General features: G+C 35.2%; 1 protein-coding gene across 1 annotated transcript in view; it reads right to left on the bottom strand.

Annotated features, from left to right (window-relative positions):
* Nucleotides 1-19,564, bottom strand: part of TAF4 (TATA-box binding protein associated factor 4) — a 158,752-nt gene that overhangs the window by 35,018 nt on the left and 104,170 nt on the right. The window contains exons 3-4 of the mRNA XM_043980110.1: nucleotides 4,738-4,904; nucleotides 1,700-1,819 (exon numbers count right to left, since the gene is read on the bottom strand). Coding sequence (XP_043836045.1) covers nucleotides 1,700-1,819; nucleotides 4,738-4,904 — 287 coding nt within the window. The remainder of the gene's footprint in view (nucleotides 1-1,699; nucleotides 1,820-4,737; nucleotides 4,905-19,564) is intronic.

The following is a 19,564-nucleotide window of genomic DNA, read 5'->3' as shown; positions in this document are numbered from 1 at the left end:
TACTTTCCCATTCAGACCACATATGAAATGTTTTATTAAGTTCTGAGCATATTTTTGGAAGGACAGGGACAAACAGAAATGCTTCCAGAAGAGGGCAAGATGGATGATGAGGAAAATTAAAACCATGTCATACAAGGATCAAAGAAAAGAGAAGGAGAAGGGAGGGAACATGTTAGCAAACTTCAAGTATTTGATGGGCTGTCTTGTGAAAAGATTAGACTCATTTGCTTGACCCTAGGGGGAAGACCTAGACAAAGATTTGGAAGATGCAGAAAGACAGATTTCCATTCCATCTGAGGAAATACTCCCTAATAATTAGAACTCTCAAAAAGTAGAATAAACTGTCTAAAGAGATAGTGAATCTCCTTTCATTGGAGGTCTTCCATTAGAAATTGAAAGGCTGAATGAATTTTACTTAGGGATATTATAGAGTAGCTGATCAAGTAAAGGTTGAACTAAATGTTCTCTGGCATCCCTTCCAACTCCAAGATTTCATGACTCTATAAAAAATTTTAGGTGATACATTTCACATTGTCTTTCAAAAGATTATCCACAATATCAGGAAAGTATCAAACCTGATTGTCTAATATGCTATTCAAAAATTTACTTTCTAAATATAAATGTTAATTTCCATAAATATATCACCTATCAAGGTACCAAAACTTTCAATGGAAAAATAACTTCTTCCTAATTAGATGATGTTTTACTATATAAATAGTGTTTTTAAATATCTATTATAAACTTCCTAGAAAATCATTTTACTATAAATTTCAATTGATGTATCAATTTTCAATTAATCTAAGACCAAAACATCAAATAATTTACAGTACCTACAACCCCATTCTTATTTTTCTAAAACATATGAACACTATCTGAAATGTATTCTCTCATTAATTAGAACAAAACTATCTTTGTATAGGCCAAAATCACTTTTACCATTTGGGTACCTTCTGGAGAATGGATAAGCAGGATAGAATAAAAAGTTAGCTGAGAGGGGGCAGCTAGGTGGCACAGTGGATAAAGCACCGGGCTTGGATTCAGGAGGACCTGAGTTCAAATCTGGCCTCAGATACTTACTTACTAGCTGTGTGACCCTAGGCAAGTCACTTAACCCCCATGGCCCCGCCCCCCCCAAAGTAAATAAGAAAAATTTTATCAGCTAACTTTGGGGGGGGGGGAGCCATGGGTCACACAGCTAGTAAGTGTCAAGTATCTGAGGCCGGATTTGAACTCAGGTCCTCCTGAATCCAAGCCCGGTGCTTTATCCACTGCGCCACCTAGCTGCCCCTCTTATTTACTTTTAAACCTGATGTGCATCCAGTGATTTAAGGACAGATCTCCTGAACAATCAAAAACTCTCCCTTTACTTTCACTCTTTCTGCAGTCATTTAACTTCTATTCCTTAAGGATTTTCGATATAAAATAGGTATCACTCCTTTTTCACAGAGCTGATTAAAACTTACAAAATGTTTCACTCACCACTTTTAATCTTTAGCAATGAAAAGACCAAACAATAGTTTGTACCCCAAAATAAAATGGTATTTATTATAATAGACTTATGAGGCTTAAGCAGCATCAAACCACTGGCATTAATTGTAAATATTACTTTACATTCCCCACCCATTATCAAAACCTTCTGCTTTAACAGAGGTCTTAAAATTATTTCAGGACTACAGTGTCATTTTTAGTAACTATTCACCTGTACTACAGGAGAACGCTGTAAAGTTGTAGTTGGCTGTACCGTTGTCTGCGCCTGAGATACTTGCTTAATTATGGTTGTTGGTGTCACTTGCCGTGCAATAATTGGTGTTCCAGGAGCCTGAAAAAGAAGCCAGAATTATCTAGAGTTTCTATCAACAACCAAGCATTTACTATGTTCCAAAGCACAGTGATAAACATTGGCATTAATATGTGTGTATATAGGTTGGAATAGACAGGATACTATAGCCAACATATTGGGGGGGGGGATCAATTCTATAACAAATACAGTACCAAATAAATACATAGAAAAAATGTGCTATAAGGTCATTATCTAAAATAATAGCCTTATAAATTTAAACACACCTAACAGCTATTCAAAGATTTCAATAATATTCTAGAGGCAATCAAAAACCTGTTTTACTGAAAACATAGAAGTCTACATGATCTATGTCTTTTCATGAACTCTAACAAATGTAAAACTAAAATTATTTTGCCTAAAATAAAGAGAATATTTTTAGAAATATGAAATGTCTGAAAAATTGTCACATAGGAGTTTTACTATGAATTACTAACTGTGTTAGTAAAGACTACAGAAGTGTGTTAAAGCAATAAACATATTTGCTATGTTATATGTTGATTAAAGTGTTAACATAAAGCATGGGAAATGGTCATTTAAAATCCTTCTTAACCCAAACTTAACAGAAGATATTTGGGCCTCTATCAACTTAGTTCTGATACTTTCCTGAAAGCAGGCTGACAGCTAAAGCATGTTTGACAGGTTTATAAAATGTAAAACCAACAGCTAAAAATGAAACTATAAATATTTCATATTTCATTTTATTTAACACATGCTGAAAATAACATTTTAGATTACTTAAGGTTTAAAATGGGAAATATTTTTAAAGTTTGCTAGTTAATATACATTCTCCTGTCTTAAACTGGATATTACACTTTGCAAAGTTTGAGATGATATGGCTCAGGTAGTGGGAAAAGTTGTTTTCATTTTCTGTGCTAGTTCCCATTTTAATCATCAGCAATAAATCTCAGAATAGCAGCAGATAACTATAATTAAAATTGTAAGAGAGACAATGTCTCTTAGAAAAAAAACTTTGACCCTCAACATATAATCAATCACACTTAGAATTTTGACATTCTTCTACACTTAACATGTAACACACATGATTTTAATTCTCCCACATAAACCTCACAAAGAAGTTAATCAAATAGAAAATCAATCAATAACTACACAGTTAATTTCCATTTAATTGGGAATTCTTAGCTAATTTCATTGGATTTGAATGTTTAAAGCTGCTACAAGTGGCTGTGCCACTATTATCTAGCCACATTTTCCAATGTAAAAGCTAAAAGATGTTTTATTTTTTTCTAGATAACTCAAACCAGGTTCCCAGTTCCTGACCTGGAATGACAAATAAGGTGCTACAGCACTTTAAACATTTGCTGATTTACCTAACCAACTCTATTTAAGTGTCAGCAATAACTGTTAGAAGATGTTCCACCAGAACTCTCAGCTTGAGTCAGAACTGGAATTGACAAAGTTGGCACTGCCTAAGATATGGCATTTTAAAAAATTGTTTTAGGTTTTGTAATACAAAAGTACATATCTCAGTATGTTTAAGTTTGTATGTGTCACAGTGAAGGCTCAAAGTCTATGAAGGACAATAACACAAGAGCAATTCTCAAAATTTGCATAGGGCACAGATACCCTTGAACAGCTCTGAAGTACCAGTAAAAACATCTGAACAAGCTTGCAAGGGTCTCCTTTGGCTTTCTTAGGTATGACTTTCTGCGATCACTGAGACTCAATAATGTCAGTCAGTATCAACAGATTTTAAGTGTAAAATCTACACTGAATACATGAAAAGCAAAGTTTACTCGCAAAAAGTTTCATAATAATCAAATTATTGTTAATTTTATTTTGCTACTAATTTACATCTTAATTTCAGGGATGCTTTGTCTTTAATTCACATTGCTATTTAATTAGCAATGGACATTCTCACACTTTCACTTTAAAATTCTCAGACAACCTCTTTGGCCACAAACCTCTACCCCTACTTAATTAGCAAGTGATAAATAAGCATGCCCAATGACTTTAAATAAGTGAAGTGAAGTGAGCTGCTTTTCTTAAATACTTTGAATATTCACCCTGTAATTTAGCATGGTATAGCAGAAAGAATATCATATTTAAAGTAGAGGATTTGGGTTTGAATCTCAACTCTGCTACTTACTCTCCATCTGCACACCCATGTCATCAAAAATATTAGAGTAAGTCCTCCAGTCAAGTATAGATTTGACTAGATGGCTTTCTAGGACTCTTCTACCTTTGAAATTCTAAGATCATAGATGGTTCAGTGGATAAAGCACCGGCCCTGGATTTAGGAGGACCTGAGTTCAAATCCGGCCTCAGACACTTGACACTTTCTAGCTGTGTGACCCTGGGCAAGTCGCTTAACCCTCACTGCCCCACCAAAAAAAAGAAAAGTAAATTCTGAGATCATAAAGAAGTCACTTCCCCTCTGTATCAGTTTCCTCATCTATAAAATGATGGGGTTGGACCAGAGGATCATCAAGGTCATTTCTAGCTCTATATCCTATGATTTCTCTATCTTATTATGCCTTGCTTTAAGAATCAGTCATAAAAAAGGAAAAAGAGGGAAAGAAAATTCATAAAAGATACTAGTACCAAACAATGGTACCACTATATAACAGCTTCACAAGTTTTGAGTTAAATGTCCCAATATCCTAAATAAATACTAGAATAACCTGTTAAAAGAGGTGTTTGGGGAAGAATTGTGCTCATTTGTAAATAACTGGACAACCTGAGTGCTGTGTTGGTACCCTACAAGTAATGAAATTGCTTCAGTCTATTGGGTTGATCCTTTATGATAGAGAAAGTACAGGATAAAAAGACACAAAAGGATCCATGACTTGCAGTGCTAGAAATGTGAGATCGAGATATCTCACAAAGATGAGAACAAGAAAACAACAAAATATCTAAATACTAATTTGTATACTCACCTGCACAGTTGATATCTGAACAGGAGGGGCACTTGTGGGAGTTGCAGGGCGTGGTGCCATGGTGTTTGGAGGCTGGGACTGAACATGGGCCTGTGCCTGCATCTGTGCCAAGGTCTGCTGAGGAAGCATTAATAACTGTCCATTCTCACTTCGAATGAGGACCATACCTATGGAAAAAGCAAGGTGTAATTAAGAAAACCAGCTTCTCACAAAAATATGATAAAAATACCTTTATCATAAGGCTACTGAAGGAAAATAAAGAAATCTTAAAGGGGGGGGGGAGAGAGAATGAGAATGAATGAATGAGAACATACAGGTTTAAAAATAATAAATTCACTGAACTCTTAAAAATAGTTTTTAATAGTTTTAATAGTTTGTATTCCATTTTTATGTGATTAGCTTTTTCCAAGGGTTACGGAATTTAAATAACCATTGAACCATCCTTATGTAAACCAAGAAGTAAAACAAAAGCAGCTCCTCCTTGTTTAAAGTGAAAAGCTTGCTACAGTTAGTACATCCCTATTTGACCTATTAAATAACAACAGCATAGTAGAAAGAACACTAGATTGGGAGTCAAGACCTGGACTCTGATCCTAATTCTTGACACTAACTAGTGAAGTGACTGTAAGAAAGTAATTTATACTTTCCTAACCTGTTTTTTCATCTGTAACATAAAAGGGTTGGACTAAATAACCTCTAAACTCCTTTTCATTTCTAAGCTTTTGTCTTTCTACAAAATTTGTACTAGCTTATTCACATTTCCTTCTCCTTTTCCAGTCTTCCATACCTACTTTGACTTTATCAGAAAGCTAAAAAAAATATATAATCCCCACAGCAAATTCATTTCTGAGTTTCCCCACAGACAAAGCCCCGTGAAATCCAAACAAAATGAGAAGAGAAGGGAGAGTTACAGTGTATTTGATTTGTTTTAGGCCTACTGTCTAGCTTTCTGTGGGTCAAATGTCTGATTCCTCTTAGGAAAAGGCCATGTGATTTGGTGCTTATCTTTATAGTTGAATATGGTTGAATATACATATCCAACACTGAAAATGCTCAAGGACTAGATAGAAAAGAACTTGAGAAAATGAAGAATTCTTATGCATTGTTTCTCAGTTCTTTAGAGAAAACATAAAAAAGAAAATTCCATCTATTAGATTTGACATTTAAATCATAAATTCCATTAGAAACAATAACAAAATTGTCTAACTTTTAAACTTAATTTCCCATAACAAAATTAGTAATGAAACTGCAAGAAGAGGACTATAAAAGTCATAATCTTTCTCAAGTGGATCTACAACAGATGGCTCAGCACTGTGTTACACCCCAACTGAAAAATAAAATAGTCAGGGAAATGAGGCATCTCCTCCAATTCAGTCAAACAGATCACTCAAATCCAAACCAATTGGACAAACTAAGAAGAAAAAAAATTGACCTCAAGACAAGCTCTCCAACTTTCTCCTTTTCTTAGTCAAAAATGGAAACTCTGTCCTCCATGGGGCAAAAGCAAACCTGGAAAATTCCTTTAAAGATTATATAGCTTGCAGCAGCTAGGTGGCACAGTGGATAGAGCACTGGCCCTGGAGTCAGGAGTACCTGAGTTCAAATCCTGCCTCAGACACTTAATACTTACTAGCTGCGTGACCCTGGGCAAGTCACTTAACCTGAACTGCCTCACTTAAAAAAAATAAAAAGATTATATAGCTTTTCTTTTCAGTCAAATAAAAGTTGAAATCTAAAAGTTTTATAAGAAGGTCGTCTTACAATAGAATTCTATTTCTCTTTCTAAACATTTCATCATTGACAGTACAATTAAAAATCCTTCCACTATTAAAAAGGTCATATTACAAAATTAATATTACTTCTCATTAAAACTATTTCCTTCCCTTCTCACATCCACTCTTCCAAATATGAGAATATAAGATGTATTAAAATAAAAGATGAACTCATTCATCCAGAAAACAAAAACTGGAAAGGCATAATCTCTGCCCCCACCAAATTTATATCCTAGTATATCCTAGAGATTTTCATCTCTTTTTTAAAATGTCATGACCAAAGAAATGCTTAAGAAAAGTTTTTCAAATAAAGTAGGAATTAATGTAAATTTAAAGGATTACACTGAATGACCTCTAAGATACTTTTCACTATATACTATATATAATTCTCTACTAAGGCAAAAAGTAGTCATTCAACCAAATGCATTACAGCATAATTTTGCATTTGGGTTCCCAAAACAAAGGAGAAAAAAGTAAAGTAAAAAAGGTAAAATCCAGTTATTCTTTATCATCATCAAATACACAACAAAAAGCCATTGTTCTCTTTTCTCTTAAGATTAGGTGACACCTGTTATACTTGTAATTAATTCAAGTTTTGTTTAATGTTTAAAAACTTTTAGTTAAATTTTATAATTTAGGGGCAGCTAGATGGCGCAGTGGATAGAGCACCAGCCCTGGAGTCAGGAGTACCTGAGTTCAAATCCGGCCTCAGACACTTAACACTTACTAGCTGTGTGACCCTGGGCAAGTCACTTAACCCTAATTGCCTCACTAAAAAAACAAAAAAACAAAAACAAAAACAAAACAAAACAAAAAAATTTTATAATTCGCCAATTTCCCAATCTCAAATCTATTTTTGTTGTCATAAACATCTTAGTAAAATAAAAACATTTTTAAGTAAAATGATGGCTGCATAGAAACAACAAAATATTTAAGTAGCAAATTCATGAAATCACCTACAATTACAATACTAAGGAAATAAATATTAAAACTATCCCAAATTATAGGAAACCCACACCAGGGAATAACCATGATTAAAATGACAAATTTCAAAAAAGTTTCTGCAAAAGATGGGTCTATGGGCCATCAAAAGACTTAAATCATAGGTAACAACCTCTCAGGCACTAAATAGTTCTAACCAGACAAATAAATGAGCAAGAAATAATAAGGTATTCATTTTGTGTCCAATATATGTAATATTTTTACCACTGCTGAATTTTAATAACTGAAATTTTTAATTTTAAAAAACTGCCACATATCCCACAAATAGAATTGGAAAGTTCTGTTCCAAGTAAATGGCATATGGGGCAGTTAGGTGGCTCAGTGGATTCAGGAGGACCTGAGTTCAAATCCAGCCTCAGACATTTGACACTAGCTGTGTGGCTTTGGGCAAGTCACTTAACCCTGTTTGCTTGAGTTTCCTCATCTATAAAATGAGCGAAGAAAGAAATGGTAAATCATTCCAAGTAAATGGCATGAAATAATATATTAAGCAACATGTCTCCTCCCTGCTTACGTCTGCAATATTGTCATCATTAACTTGGAAAAAAAAGTAAATTGAAACATATATGTCATGCTAAAAAAAATGATTACCAACAGTATTTTTTTCTTTTTCTTTTTTCTTATTGGGGGGGGGGGGGAGAGAGGACAGGGTAGCGAGGGTTAAGTGACTTGCCCAGGGTCACACAGCTAGTTAAGTATCACGTGTCTGAGGTCACATTTGAACTCAGGTCCTTCTGAATCCAAGGCAGGTGCTTTATCCATTGAGCCACCTAGCTGCCCCTACCAACAGTATTAAATACCATGCTTTAAGGATACAACACTCACAGCTTGTGCCTTGCAACTCACTTACATTATAAAGTAGTAGATAATAATTTTGACAAGGTCAAGTGGAACTATTATGTCATAAATCCATTAAAATAAATATAACTATTATAAAATATAACAATTTTGAGCTCACATAATTTCCCTTAATAATTTAAGATGAAACATTTCATCACTAACAATATATATAAAATACAGAGATGATATGCCTTTTACCTATTTTCTTTCCTCTAATTGAAGTTACTACTAGCCACCTCTATTAAGTATTCTGCACACTGATAATTACTTTTCCCACAATTAAAAGGGACAATTAGAAGCAGTTTAAGCTAATATAATTAGTTATCTTTTTAATCCAGGTAGGGTTGAGGGACCTTTTTTCTACAGAGCAGAGATTCTTAACCCTTTTTGTGTCATAGACCCCACTGGCAGTCAAGTGATGCCTATGGATTCCTCAAAATATTTTTAAATGAACAAATTAAAATACATAAGATTACAAAGGAGACAAATTACACTGAAATACAGTTAACAACATTTTTTTTAAATGAGTTCATGGATCCAAATTAAGAACTGCTAGCCTGGGGAAAGTAAGTAGAAGAGGAGATACTGCTATTGTTAAGGGGAAAAAATCATGATCAAAAAATATGACCAAAGATATCTCAAAAGAGGACTTGTAAATTATCAAAAACTGTATGAAAGAATGCTACAAGGGGCAGCTAGGTGGAGCAGTGGATAAAGCACCGGCCCTGGATTCCAGAGGACCTGAGCAGTGGATAGAGAACCAGCCCTGGAGTCAAGAGTACCTGAGTTCAAATCCGGTCTCAGACACTGAATACTTACTAGCTGTGTGACCCTGGGCAAGTCACTTAACCCCAATTGCCTGATCAAAACAAAAAAACAAACAAACAAACAAAAAGTATGCTACAAATCACAAATAATAAGAGAAGTGCAAATCAAAACAACACTGAATATTGAAAATTGGCAAACATGACAAAAGATAGGGATGTGATGTTTAAAATCTAAATGTGTGGTCACCTTAAATTAGAAGCTTTAGCACCAGTATTTGGGCATTAAGCATTTATTAAAGCATATCAGGGTGGGGCAGCTAGGTGGCGCAGTGGATAAAGCACTGGCCTTGGATTCAGGAGGACTGAGTTCAAATCCAGCCTCAGAAACTTGACACTTAACTAGCTGTGTGACCCTGGGCAAGTCACTTAACCCTCATTGCCCTGCCCCCCCAAAAAAAAATTTTTTTTAAATAATAAAATATACAAGGTATTCACAGAGAGTTCAAAAAGTTAAGAAAAGGCCTATCTAGCCTAGAGTTCCAGCCTGGTTGGGTTCTTCCTCAAGTCCTCAGCCTGCTTCAACCACAAACTGCTCCCAAACTGAGTGTGGAAGCTTTTTATAGGTCTGGAGCACACACTGCTTCAAGCTGACTGGTAGGTGTCATCCAAATTCATTGGTTCACTGGACTTGAAGGTGGTCTCAAGTTGAGTTCAAAGTCCTTAGCTTCTGAGAACAATATCTTCTTAAGGGCTGGCCAGGCATGGTTACAATATAATTAACTTCAAGTAGGCTAATCCACAGTCAATCACTCTCACTTAATTCAATCAGTTTAGATTAATCTCCAGGTGAGCCTTTGAGTATCTGCCAAATCCCATTATTTTCTCAACTAACAAATCTCAGCTGTAGAGTTTCAGGTATGATTGTAAAGTCTCTCAAATATTTCAGATACTGATAATCAGCTGGAAGGTTTCCTACAAAATTGAGCTTAACACAACTTTAAGCAGCTTTGCCAGTAATCAAATCAAATAATGAGAGCTCTCAAAAACATGTCTAAGGAAATTCAGAATCTTTTAAAGATATAATAAAAGCAAACATTGATTTTTTTTCTTTTTTCTTTTCTTTTCTTTTTCTTTTTTTTGGTGAGGCAATTGGGGTTAAGTGACTTGCCCAGGGTCACACAGCCTGTAAGTGTTAAGTGCCCGAGGCTGGACTTGAACCCAGGTCCTCCTGACTCCAGGGCTGGTGCTCTATCCACTGCGCCACCTTAGCTGCCCAATTTTTTTTAAACTTAATATTACTGTAAACCCCCTGTGGGGAATAAATTGAGAAGACAACTGCGATATTAAGAAATTTTTGTTTAAATCTTCATTTCATCCCTTTTTTGCATCATCTGTCTAATTATCCTCATGCCATTATGAGAAATTAGAAAATCTAATATAATTGGTAGCAGATGTCAAGGCCAAATCCAACATTGTATTTATCATGATATCTGAGATAATTATGGGGTTACCACAAAAGTGATGGGAGATGAACATTCCCACACTTGAGCAATATATACAGCCCGTGCAGTATGCCAGGCTTAAAGTAGATGGATGGGATATATGTCCATGCCACCCAACATATTGGAAAAAACTGAGTAAGGCTTAATCAGATGCATGGGATTGAGACATCCATGGCATCGGGCATATAAGAGGGGGAATAGAAGCTAGGTGTAGAATAAGATGGGTGGGATGAAAACTTCCAGCCATCTGTACAATATTGTGGGGAAATGAAGCCAAAAGAAGCCAACCTCACCTCTTGTCAATAGCCATTCTCTTGGCCTTTCCCAAGGCAGTGCACTACTTGGACTTCGTGGGTGTCTCCCCTTCTGTAACAGTCCAATGCCTGCTCTTGTATGTATTCCTCTCAAGGATGAAGACAATTAATGTCTTAAATGGTAAATTCCCATAATCCAAGTCTCATATGGATTTTAAAATTGAGGATAATAATGATCGCATAAAATGTGAATTTGCTTTGAATATAAGTTACAATGTGCAATAATTCCAAAGAAAAATAATTTTTTTTATAAAAATATTATTTCTAGAATTAATTTACACTTGTCGTGGTAATCAATTTACCAAGGAAATACTTTATATAATTTGATCAAATAATCAGTTGGATAAATAAAGCAATTTAGAAAAACAAAATACACATGGAAGAATAAAAAACAATGAAATTCAAATTGGCTTAAAACACAATCTAAAAAGAATTTAAATCTCTATGAAAATAAACTCATACTATTAATTTTTAAATGTAGATATAATAGCATAAAAAGAAACCTTTATGTAACATTTGAACTGACAATATTTCTCTGAGTGAATTTAGAACATTTTTTATTTTGATATCTAAAATCCCCAACTCTCATTTTAATATCTTGCCGTCTACTTATGCATTTCTATAAAATATGTCCCTGTTTATGGCAATAGAAGCAGATTCTTGAAATATGATGATGATAAAGTTTCTCTTTTTTTTCAACCCCTTTATTTTCTCTGTTGGTCCTTTCATAATACCATTGCTTTATAAAGTTATTAATTAAAGGCAAAAGCAAGTAAAGATAAATCAAAATAGAAAATCCACAAAAATGACATGATCTTATCCCCTGTTTGTCTGATTAACCAGACTAAAGTTAGAGAAAAGCAGGTACTTAGGAGGCACTTAGCAAGCAGGAGAAACCCAACTGAAAATTTAAAGGGACAGGCACAGAAAATCAATGAAAATAGGAGAAACATACAAATATGAAGATCAGAAGGTTGAGGGGTTCAGCGATCCCTTCATGGTCGCCAAATTGTGATATTTAAAATCTAAATGTGTGGTCGCCTTAAATTAGAAGCTTTAGCACCAGCCTTTGGGCATTAAGCATTTATTAAAGCATAGCAGGTATTCACAGGGAGTTCAGAAAGTTAAGAAAAGGCCTATCTAGCCTACAGTTCCAGCCTGGTTGGGTTCTTCCTCAAGTCCTCAGCCATGAGCCTGCTTCAACCACAAACTGCTCCCAAACTGAGTGTGGAAGCTTTTTATAGGTCAGGCTATCTAGAAACATACACCATTTATAATATTTTTTCTCTAGGAAAATAGATTCCTGGTTCTAAACAATTAATTTACAGAAATCTGTAACATAACCAGTTTTTAAATTGGCAACTAGCAGTTCACTTACACTAATACAGTGAGGTAAAGTCATGGTAGGCATTTCCCAATTCATTAAAAGCCAGTGACCTGGAAACAAAGAAATTGTATGCCCTACTCTCAAAAATACAGCAATTCAGGATGAAAAAGAGTGCTGTACAAAATTTAGTCTCCTGATTCTTCCTAATGGCATTTAACTTTCTGGTGATGAAAATCTTCTAAACTTAGTTAATGGACAAAAGACATAATATCTATCAACAGGTTCACATTCAAAGTCTTCCTCTACTTAATAGGGCCTAGTAGAGCATATATATATATATATATATATATATATATATATATATATATATATATATATATATATATATATATGCTACACTGGTGAACACTGAAAGCCAGGGTCATTTCCACACCATGATATAGTATGGAACCAGGGCTTTAGTTAATCATTTTATATACTAGATGGGGCAGCTAGGTGGTACAGTGAGTGGATAAAGCACTGGCCCTAGAGTCATGAGGACCTGAGTTCAAATGTCACCAGACACTTACTAGCTGTGTGGCCCTGGGCAAGTCACTTAACCCCAATTGCCTTAAACATCTGGTCCACCACTAGACCCAGATGGCTCTGAAGGAGAGAGTGAGGTTGGTGACCCTGCATAGGTCTGCCTCTCTTAAATCCAATTCAGTGCAAGTCATAATATCTGTCATGGTCCTCTTTGATAACAAAGGACAAACAACAACAATCTTATATGCTAGATTAAATTAGTTTATAAACCCCTTCAAAACATCATCTTTGTATCCCTAGTGCCTTGCATTTAATAAATAATGTTTCTTGAATTTATGTATATAAAACAACATTTATAGCTTACTGGGTGCTAGAGAATACTGTGCCAGGAAGATGCTAAGGTTAGGCACAACAATAATCTCATAACAATAATTCACATTTATACTGTTCACCTTAATGAGATAGACTTGGCTGATATTAGTTTCCATTTTACATATGAGGTAACCAAAGCTCCAAAAGCTTAAACTCTACTTAACTATTAAGAACCAAAATGCAAACCCAGGTCTTTTGACACCAGGACCAAAACTCCTACTCTAACATTCTGTCTCAGTGAAATATTACAATTAAGCTATTGTCTCAAAATGGATAAACTGGGCAGCTGAGTGGCGCAGTGGATAGAGCACTGGTCCTGGATTCAGGAGGACCTGAGTTCAAATCCGACCTCAGACACTTGACACTTACTAGCTATGTGATCCTGGGCAAGTCACTTAACCCACATTACTCCGCCCAAAAAAAAAAAAAAAAAAAGAGTCAAAATGGATAAACTATTAGTATAAACAAGTGAAACTCCTTAAAATTATTGTCTACTAAATATTCTACTCTAATGAAAAATCATGCTATAAAAACGCATACACCAGAGAAATCATATTGTTATCTTAACCAAAATACATAGCAGAGACCTGTAATTTCTGAATACACAGCTATAAACAATTCTCAAACAGTGCCCAAGTACATTTTCATAAAATCATTTGGAAGGCCCATCATAGTTATATTCCCAATGCACACAAAAAACAACACAAGGAGCACTGTACAAAAAGATTACACGTCCTTCTAGTCAATCATTCAGTACTAATCAGTGGCATGGAATAAGAGAAAAAAACATGAAGTTTGTTTCTACAATTGTTGTTCAGTCCTTTCAGTTATGCCTGGCTCTGGGACCCAGCTTAGGTTTTCTTGGCAAAGATACTGGAGTTGTTTGTCATTTCCTTCTCCGATTCATTTTACAGATGGGGAAACTGAGGTAAATAGGGTGAAGTGATTTGCCTGGGGTAACACAGGGCCATATTTGAACTCAGGGAAATCTGAGTGAATTCAAGTCCCACCTCTAAAATACACTGGCCATGTGATCCTGAGCAAGTTATCCAACCTCTCAGGGCTCTCTCTAGGCAACTCTCTAAGATGATAAATTGCAGAGATGATGATTTGCATTGGTAGTTACTTAATCTGGAAGTTCACTATACTAATGAAATCACAAATCTAGTCCCTATCTTTATCTCTAACATGCCTCATATTAGTCTTCTCTAAACTCATACTGAAACCATCCTAGTTCCAGTCTTTATTACTATTAGTCTGGACTATTGCCTCCTAATTGGTCTCCTTGTTTAATTTTCAATCTTCCAGTCTCTATCTTCTCCAATCCATTGTCCAAAGTGCTGCCAAATTGATATTCCTAATGAACAGGTATAATCATTTCCATGCTGGAAAATCTTCAGTTCTGGTATCTAGGTGTTCTTGTATCTAGTGATATCAAGGTGGTACCCAGGTATCACTGGAATAAAATATCAGTTCCTCAGTTTGACATTTAAATCTTTCTACAATGTAGATCCCATTTAGTTTTTCAGATTTATTTCATATTACATTTTGTATTCTAGATATGTTTTACACATAGTAGGAGTTTGATAAGTGAATTAAAGTCACTCAAACTTAGTTTTTACACCCCCAAAAATTTTTTTAATATATGTGTTTTTAAGTATTATAAATCATTTGAAGCAAGATTGGTTATGTCATATGGCTGGTGATAGTGCTCCCACTATACCAGGGAAAATAACTATAGTTTCCATTTGTTGCAGATAAACAAAAAAGAATTGTGTAGAAAGAGCAGCAAGTGGGTGTGAACCCATAAGACATGGGTTCAAAACCCAAGTTCTGCCATCTGCTAAGTTGTATAACTATAGGCAAGTCACTTTACATTTCTTAATCAGTTGCTTCTCTAATAAAATAGAAATAAGAATGTTTTGTACAAAGCAGGATTGACCTTCCAATCTCAGGGATTATTATGAAGAGACCATCAGAGCAGGGAACCTATTTGTAAAGGCAAGATGGAGAAACCTAGAGGCAGGATATGAAGAGATGACTGGCCTAGATGCACTCCTTAAATGGAGGTTCTGGGAGGAACCCAGGGGTAAAGGGTACTTCCCAGGTATGAGTCTGGAAGTTCCAGGACTCAAATGATCTTCGAGGATGAAGAGCTTTCTGGGACATGATGGCAAAGTCCAGTGGAGTCCAGCCTGGTAAGAAATGAATAGCTATCTGGCCGTGTGCCTTCCTTAAGTGGAGGTTCTGGAAGAATCCCAATGCTGCTGCTGCTGCTGATAACAGAATTTCTATTATGTAAGATTTGCAAAGTGATTTTCATATGCTATTTCATTTGATCATCACAATACCTCTATGAAGTGGTACTATTTTTATCCTAATTTTACATAAGGGAACTGAGGTTGAGAAAAGGTAAGTGACTTGCCCAAATTCATACAACTAATTAATGTCTGAGCCAGTATTTGACCTCTAGTCTTCCTGACTCCAAGTCCTGTATTTTATCCAATATGCCACTTAGAAAACAAACTAAAGAAAAATGGAAATTATCTTGACAGATGTTTAATATTAAAACAATTTTAACTACAAAGAACAGAAAAGCCAAAATTCTTTATTGCCATAATATTGGATGCACTTCTAAGTGGAAGAACGGCTATTAAGGAGAAGCAAGACAGAAAAAACTGCTGTATTGGACTAATTTTTTACATCAAGGAGATCAGTGCTGTAAGTGACACAATTGTGAAGGTATTGAAGAATCAATCTACTAGGTATCTGAACAAGGGAATATACCCAAAAAGTGGGGAAAAACTCAGAACACATTAATACTGAAAAAGAGTGACCAGACTTCTGGTCAATATATCTTCCTGAAAGGATGCTGACTTTTCAGATTGTACATACTTACTACTCCAGCAAAATCCTAAAATTCATACTAAATCAATGATCAAGAAATCCAAAAAGAAACTTCTTCCAATAAGTGACTATTTCTACTCTAAAAGTACAGAAAAGGTTAGTCCAAAAAAAAAAAAAAAGACCATGGTAAATAGGAATGGGGGGGGGGGGCGCACTAGCAAAGTTAGCATTAGTATAAACAAATTGAGCAATAGCTCTCACAGTATAGGGAGAAATGGGTCAGGGACACAGGAAGCCAATAAGATTCCATGTCCAAAGGCAGCAAATATGGAAGACTCTCATAAGAATACCTCAAGGAGGGTCAAAAAGTAGCAAGATGGTCAGAAATCCCCAGAGTTGTTAGAAACCCATTGTAGGGGCCTTAGAAGCTACAGCAAGTATCAGTGACCAGTAAAGGCAGGGAACTGCTCAGACCTAGGACAGACAAGGCTTCGAAGATACTTGGCAGTGTTTTCAGAAGTCATAGAGGGCCCTAAAATTCTGGCACTCTGAAAATCAAAAATCTAAAGAGGAGTACGTTAACAGTCAAAGGAAGAAATCCAAGCTACCTATAACCACATTAGAAAAAAAGTCAAAATCATTCATTATTACACAAATTAAAGCAACTCTGACGTTTTAACTCGCACCCCCTCAGACTGGCAAAGCTCAGAAAAAAATGGAAAGTGACAAGTGATACAGGGTAGGGTATATGGGAAAACAGGCACATTATTATCATTACTCGAGTATTGCTGGTGGATTTGTGATTTGATGTAGCCATTTTGGAAAGCAATTTGTAACTGTGCCCAAAAAGTTACTAATGTATGCATACTCTTTGACCCAGCAAAATCACTACTAGGCTTATACTTCAAAGAGCTCAAGGAAAGAAAAGGTCTTTTATATACAAAATAATTATAGTAGCCCTTTTTGTAGTTCCAAAAAACTAGAAACTATGGGGAGTCCAATTAGAGAATGTCTAAACAGATTATGGCATATAAATGTAATGGAATACTATTGTGCTGTAAGCAATAATGAAGGAGATAATTTCAGCAAAACCTGTCTTGTGTGAACTGATATTGAGTGAAGTGAGTATAACAACTATAAATATAAAAATTTTGAAAAACTTAAGAACTCTAATCAACCATGACTCCAGAGACCAATAACAAAGACCCACCTCCTGACAGAGAGGTGAAGGACTAAATATACAGAATGAAACAAAAAATTTTGGACATGGCCAATGAGGGAATTTGTTTTGTTTGACTAATCATATTTATTACAAGGGTTTTGTTTTGTTTTGTTTTGTTTTGTTGGGGGTGGGGATAAGGGGGTGAAGTGAGGTGGAAAAGAGAGGAGAGGTAGGAAGGAGGGGAAAAAATACTTGATAACTGAAGAAAAAAAAATCCAGGGGGCCTAATCCAGATGGAAGTTAGCACAGGAACACTGGTGACCCAGAGCAAGAACAAGCAGGGACAACAACCCCCACCCCAAAAGCACATCAAGGGGTGGAGCTTGGCCTTGGGACAAAGCCCAAATTCAGTAATTAGGGTTGGAGAGGTGACTAAGCCAAAGAAATTAATCACTACAAAGAAGTTTTATAGAAATAAATTCAAAATGGATATATAGCTATCACACCATAAAGACACAGAAAGTGAAGCAGATAATATACTTTCTGAATATACATGCAAGGCATGAGATTTTTCCTAACAAAACAAAGGCTAGAAGCAATTCAAATGGTAAAATAAATAAGTTTAATTAAATAATATTGAAAGGCTTCTACCCAACCAAAATTAATGCATCTAGAATAAGGACAGTAGTCAAATGGGTAAAAGTTCTCCAACAAGACTTGGGTATCCAAGATATATAAATAGCTAACAAAAATATACAACAAAAAAGCATTCCACAATAAATAAGTGGTCACAGTACGTAAAAAAGCAATTCTCAAAAGAAGAATCACAAACAATATGAAAGAATAGCCCAAATAATTAATAATAAAAGAAATGCAGATCAAAACAATCCTGAGATTTTAGCTCAGATTCAGAAAATTGGCAAAAATAGCAAGTGATGGGAACAGTCAATGCTGAAAGGGATGTGGGAAAATAGGTACTCTGGTGCATTGTTGGTAGAGGTGTGAATCAGATCAACCCTAATCCATTTTCTCCTGATTCTGCTCACTTCACTCTGCATCAGTTTGTACTGCTCAGACTTCTTGAAAATCATTTCAACATTTCTTAGACTACAATAGTATTCCATAACAATCGTATACCACAATTTGTTCTGCCAATCCCTAATTCATAAGCACTCCTTAGATTCTAGATCTTTTCTTTTTTCTTTTAACCTACCCTTCAAGATTAGGAAGTTTATTTTGCTGTTAATTTCTAAATATTTTTCTCTACCTTCCTTGCACTTGTTTCCTTATTGAATTTGATGTATATCTATATTACTGTGTGTGGGTATTTACTCACATGTTCTACTCTCTTTTTGTCTAGTTCAAATAAGAGTGAGGTCAATCTGATGTACATTCCTCCCTCCCGTTTTTTCTTCCATGTTTGTATTCTCTTCCACCTACCCCAATTATGAGAAATAACAAATTCCACTTCATTCTTTTTTCTACATTAGTGTATTTCTTTTGTCCTTTCTCTTTTCTATCTTCCAATTTCCACCCACCCTTTTCCTCTTTCAGGTCCTCTTTTCCTCATTTAACTCCCTTAACTAGCTTTGAAAACATTAAGTTTCTGAAGGGATATTTACTCCTTCCAATTGCTTAAATAAATTAAGCTTTCTAAGTTTCTCTGGACTTTTGTATTTGTATTTCAAAAGTTCTTCTAGTTTTGGGAGATGATTGAAAGTCCTCTATTCCAATAAAGTCCCATTTTCCCCTTTGTAGGATTATCAGCTTTGAGTAAACTATCTTTTCTTGTAAGCCCATTATTCCTAGTCCTTTGAAATATTATATTCCCAAATCTCTTCTCTTGTCTCTTGAAGCTGCCAGATCTTGTGTGACCCTGATTATGTTCCTTGTTATGTGAAATGCTTCTTTCTGGATGCTTGTTGTTTTTCTTCTTTGATGTGGAAGTTCTATATTTTTGTTCTAATATTCTTGGGTCTTTTTCTTTTGGAGTTTCTAGGGATAATCAGTAGATTCTTTTTTGTAACATTTTTTATTGTTGTCTTTTTTTTTACATTATCAAAAATTTCCCCAGTATTCCTTCCCTATTTCCTGCCACAGAGTCACCTTGTATAACAAATAATATTTTTAAATAAAAAGAGAAAGAGAAAATAGCAGCAAAACTAAACAATACATGGTAGAAGCCTGAAATACGTGTAATATTACATATCCATCTCTGCAAAAGGGATATAAGGATGTTGTCTCACATCTCTTTCTTTTAAGTTATGCAGCTTCTTTGTAATTTTACAGCATTTTTTTTTTTGCAGTTTTGTTTACATTGTGGTGGTTATTGTGTATGTTGTTCTCCTAGCTGTGTTTACTTCACTCCGCAGTTCACATAGATCTGTATTTATATTT

This window comes from Dromiciops gliroides, chromosome 2 (assembly GCF_019393635.1).
Source record: "Dromiciops gliroides isolate mDroGli1 chromosome 2, mDroGli1.pri, whole genome shotgun sequence".
In the NCBI taxonomy this organism is placed as follows: Eukaryota; Metazoa; Chordata; class Mammalia; order Microbiotheria; family Microbiotheriidae; genus Dromiciops; species Dromiciops gliroides.
This window is presented reverse-complemented; position numbering and strand designations above follow the sequence as displayed.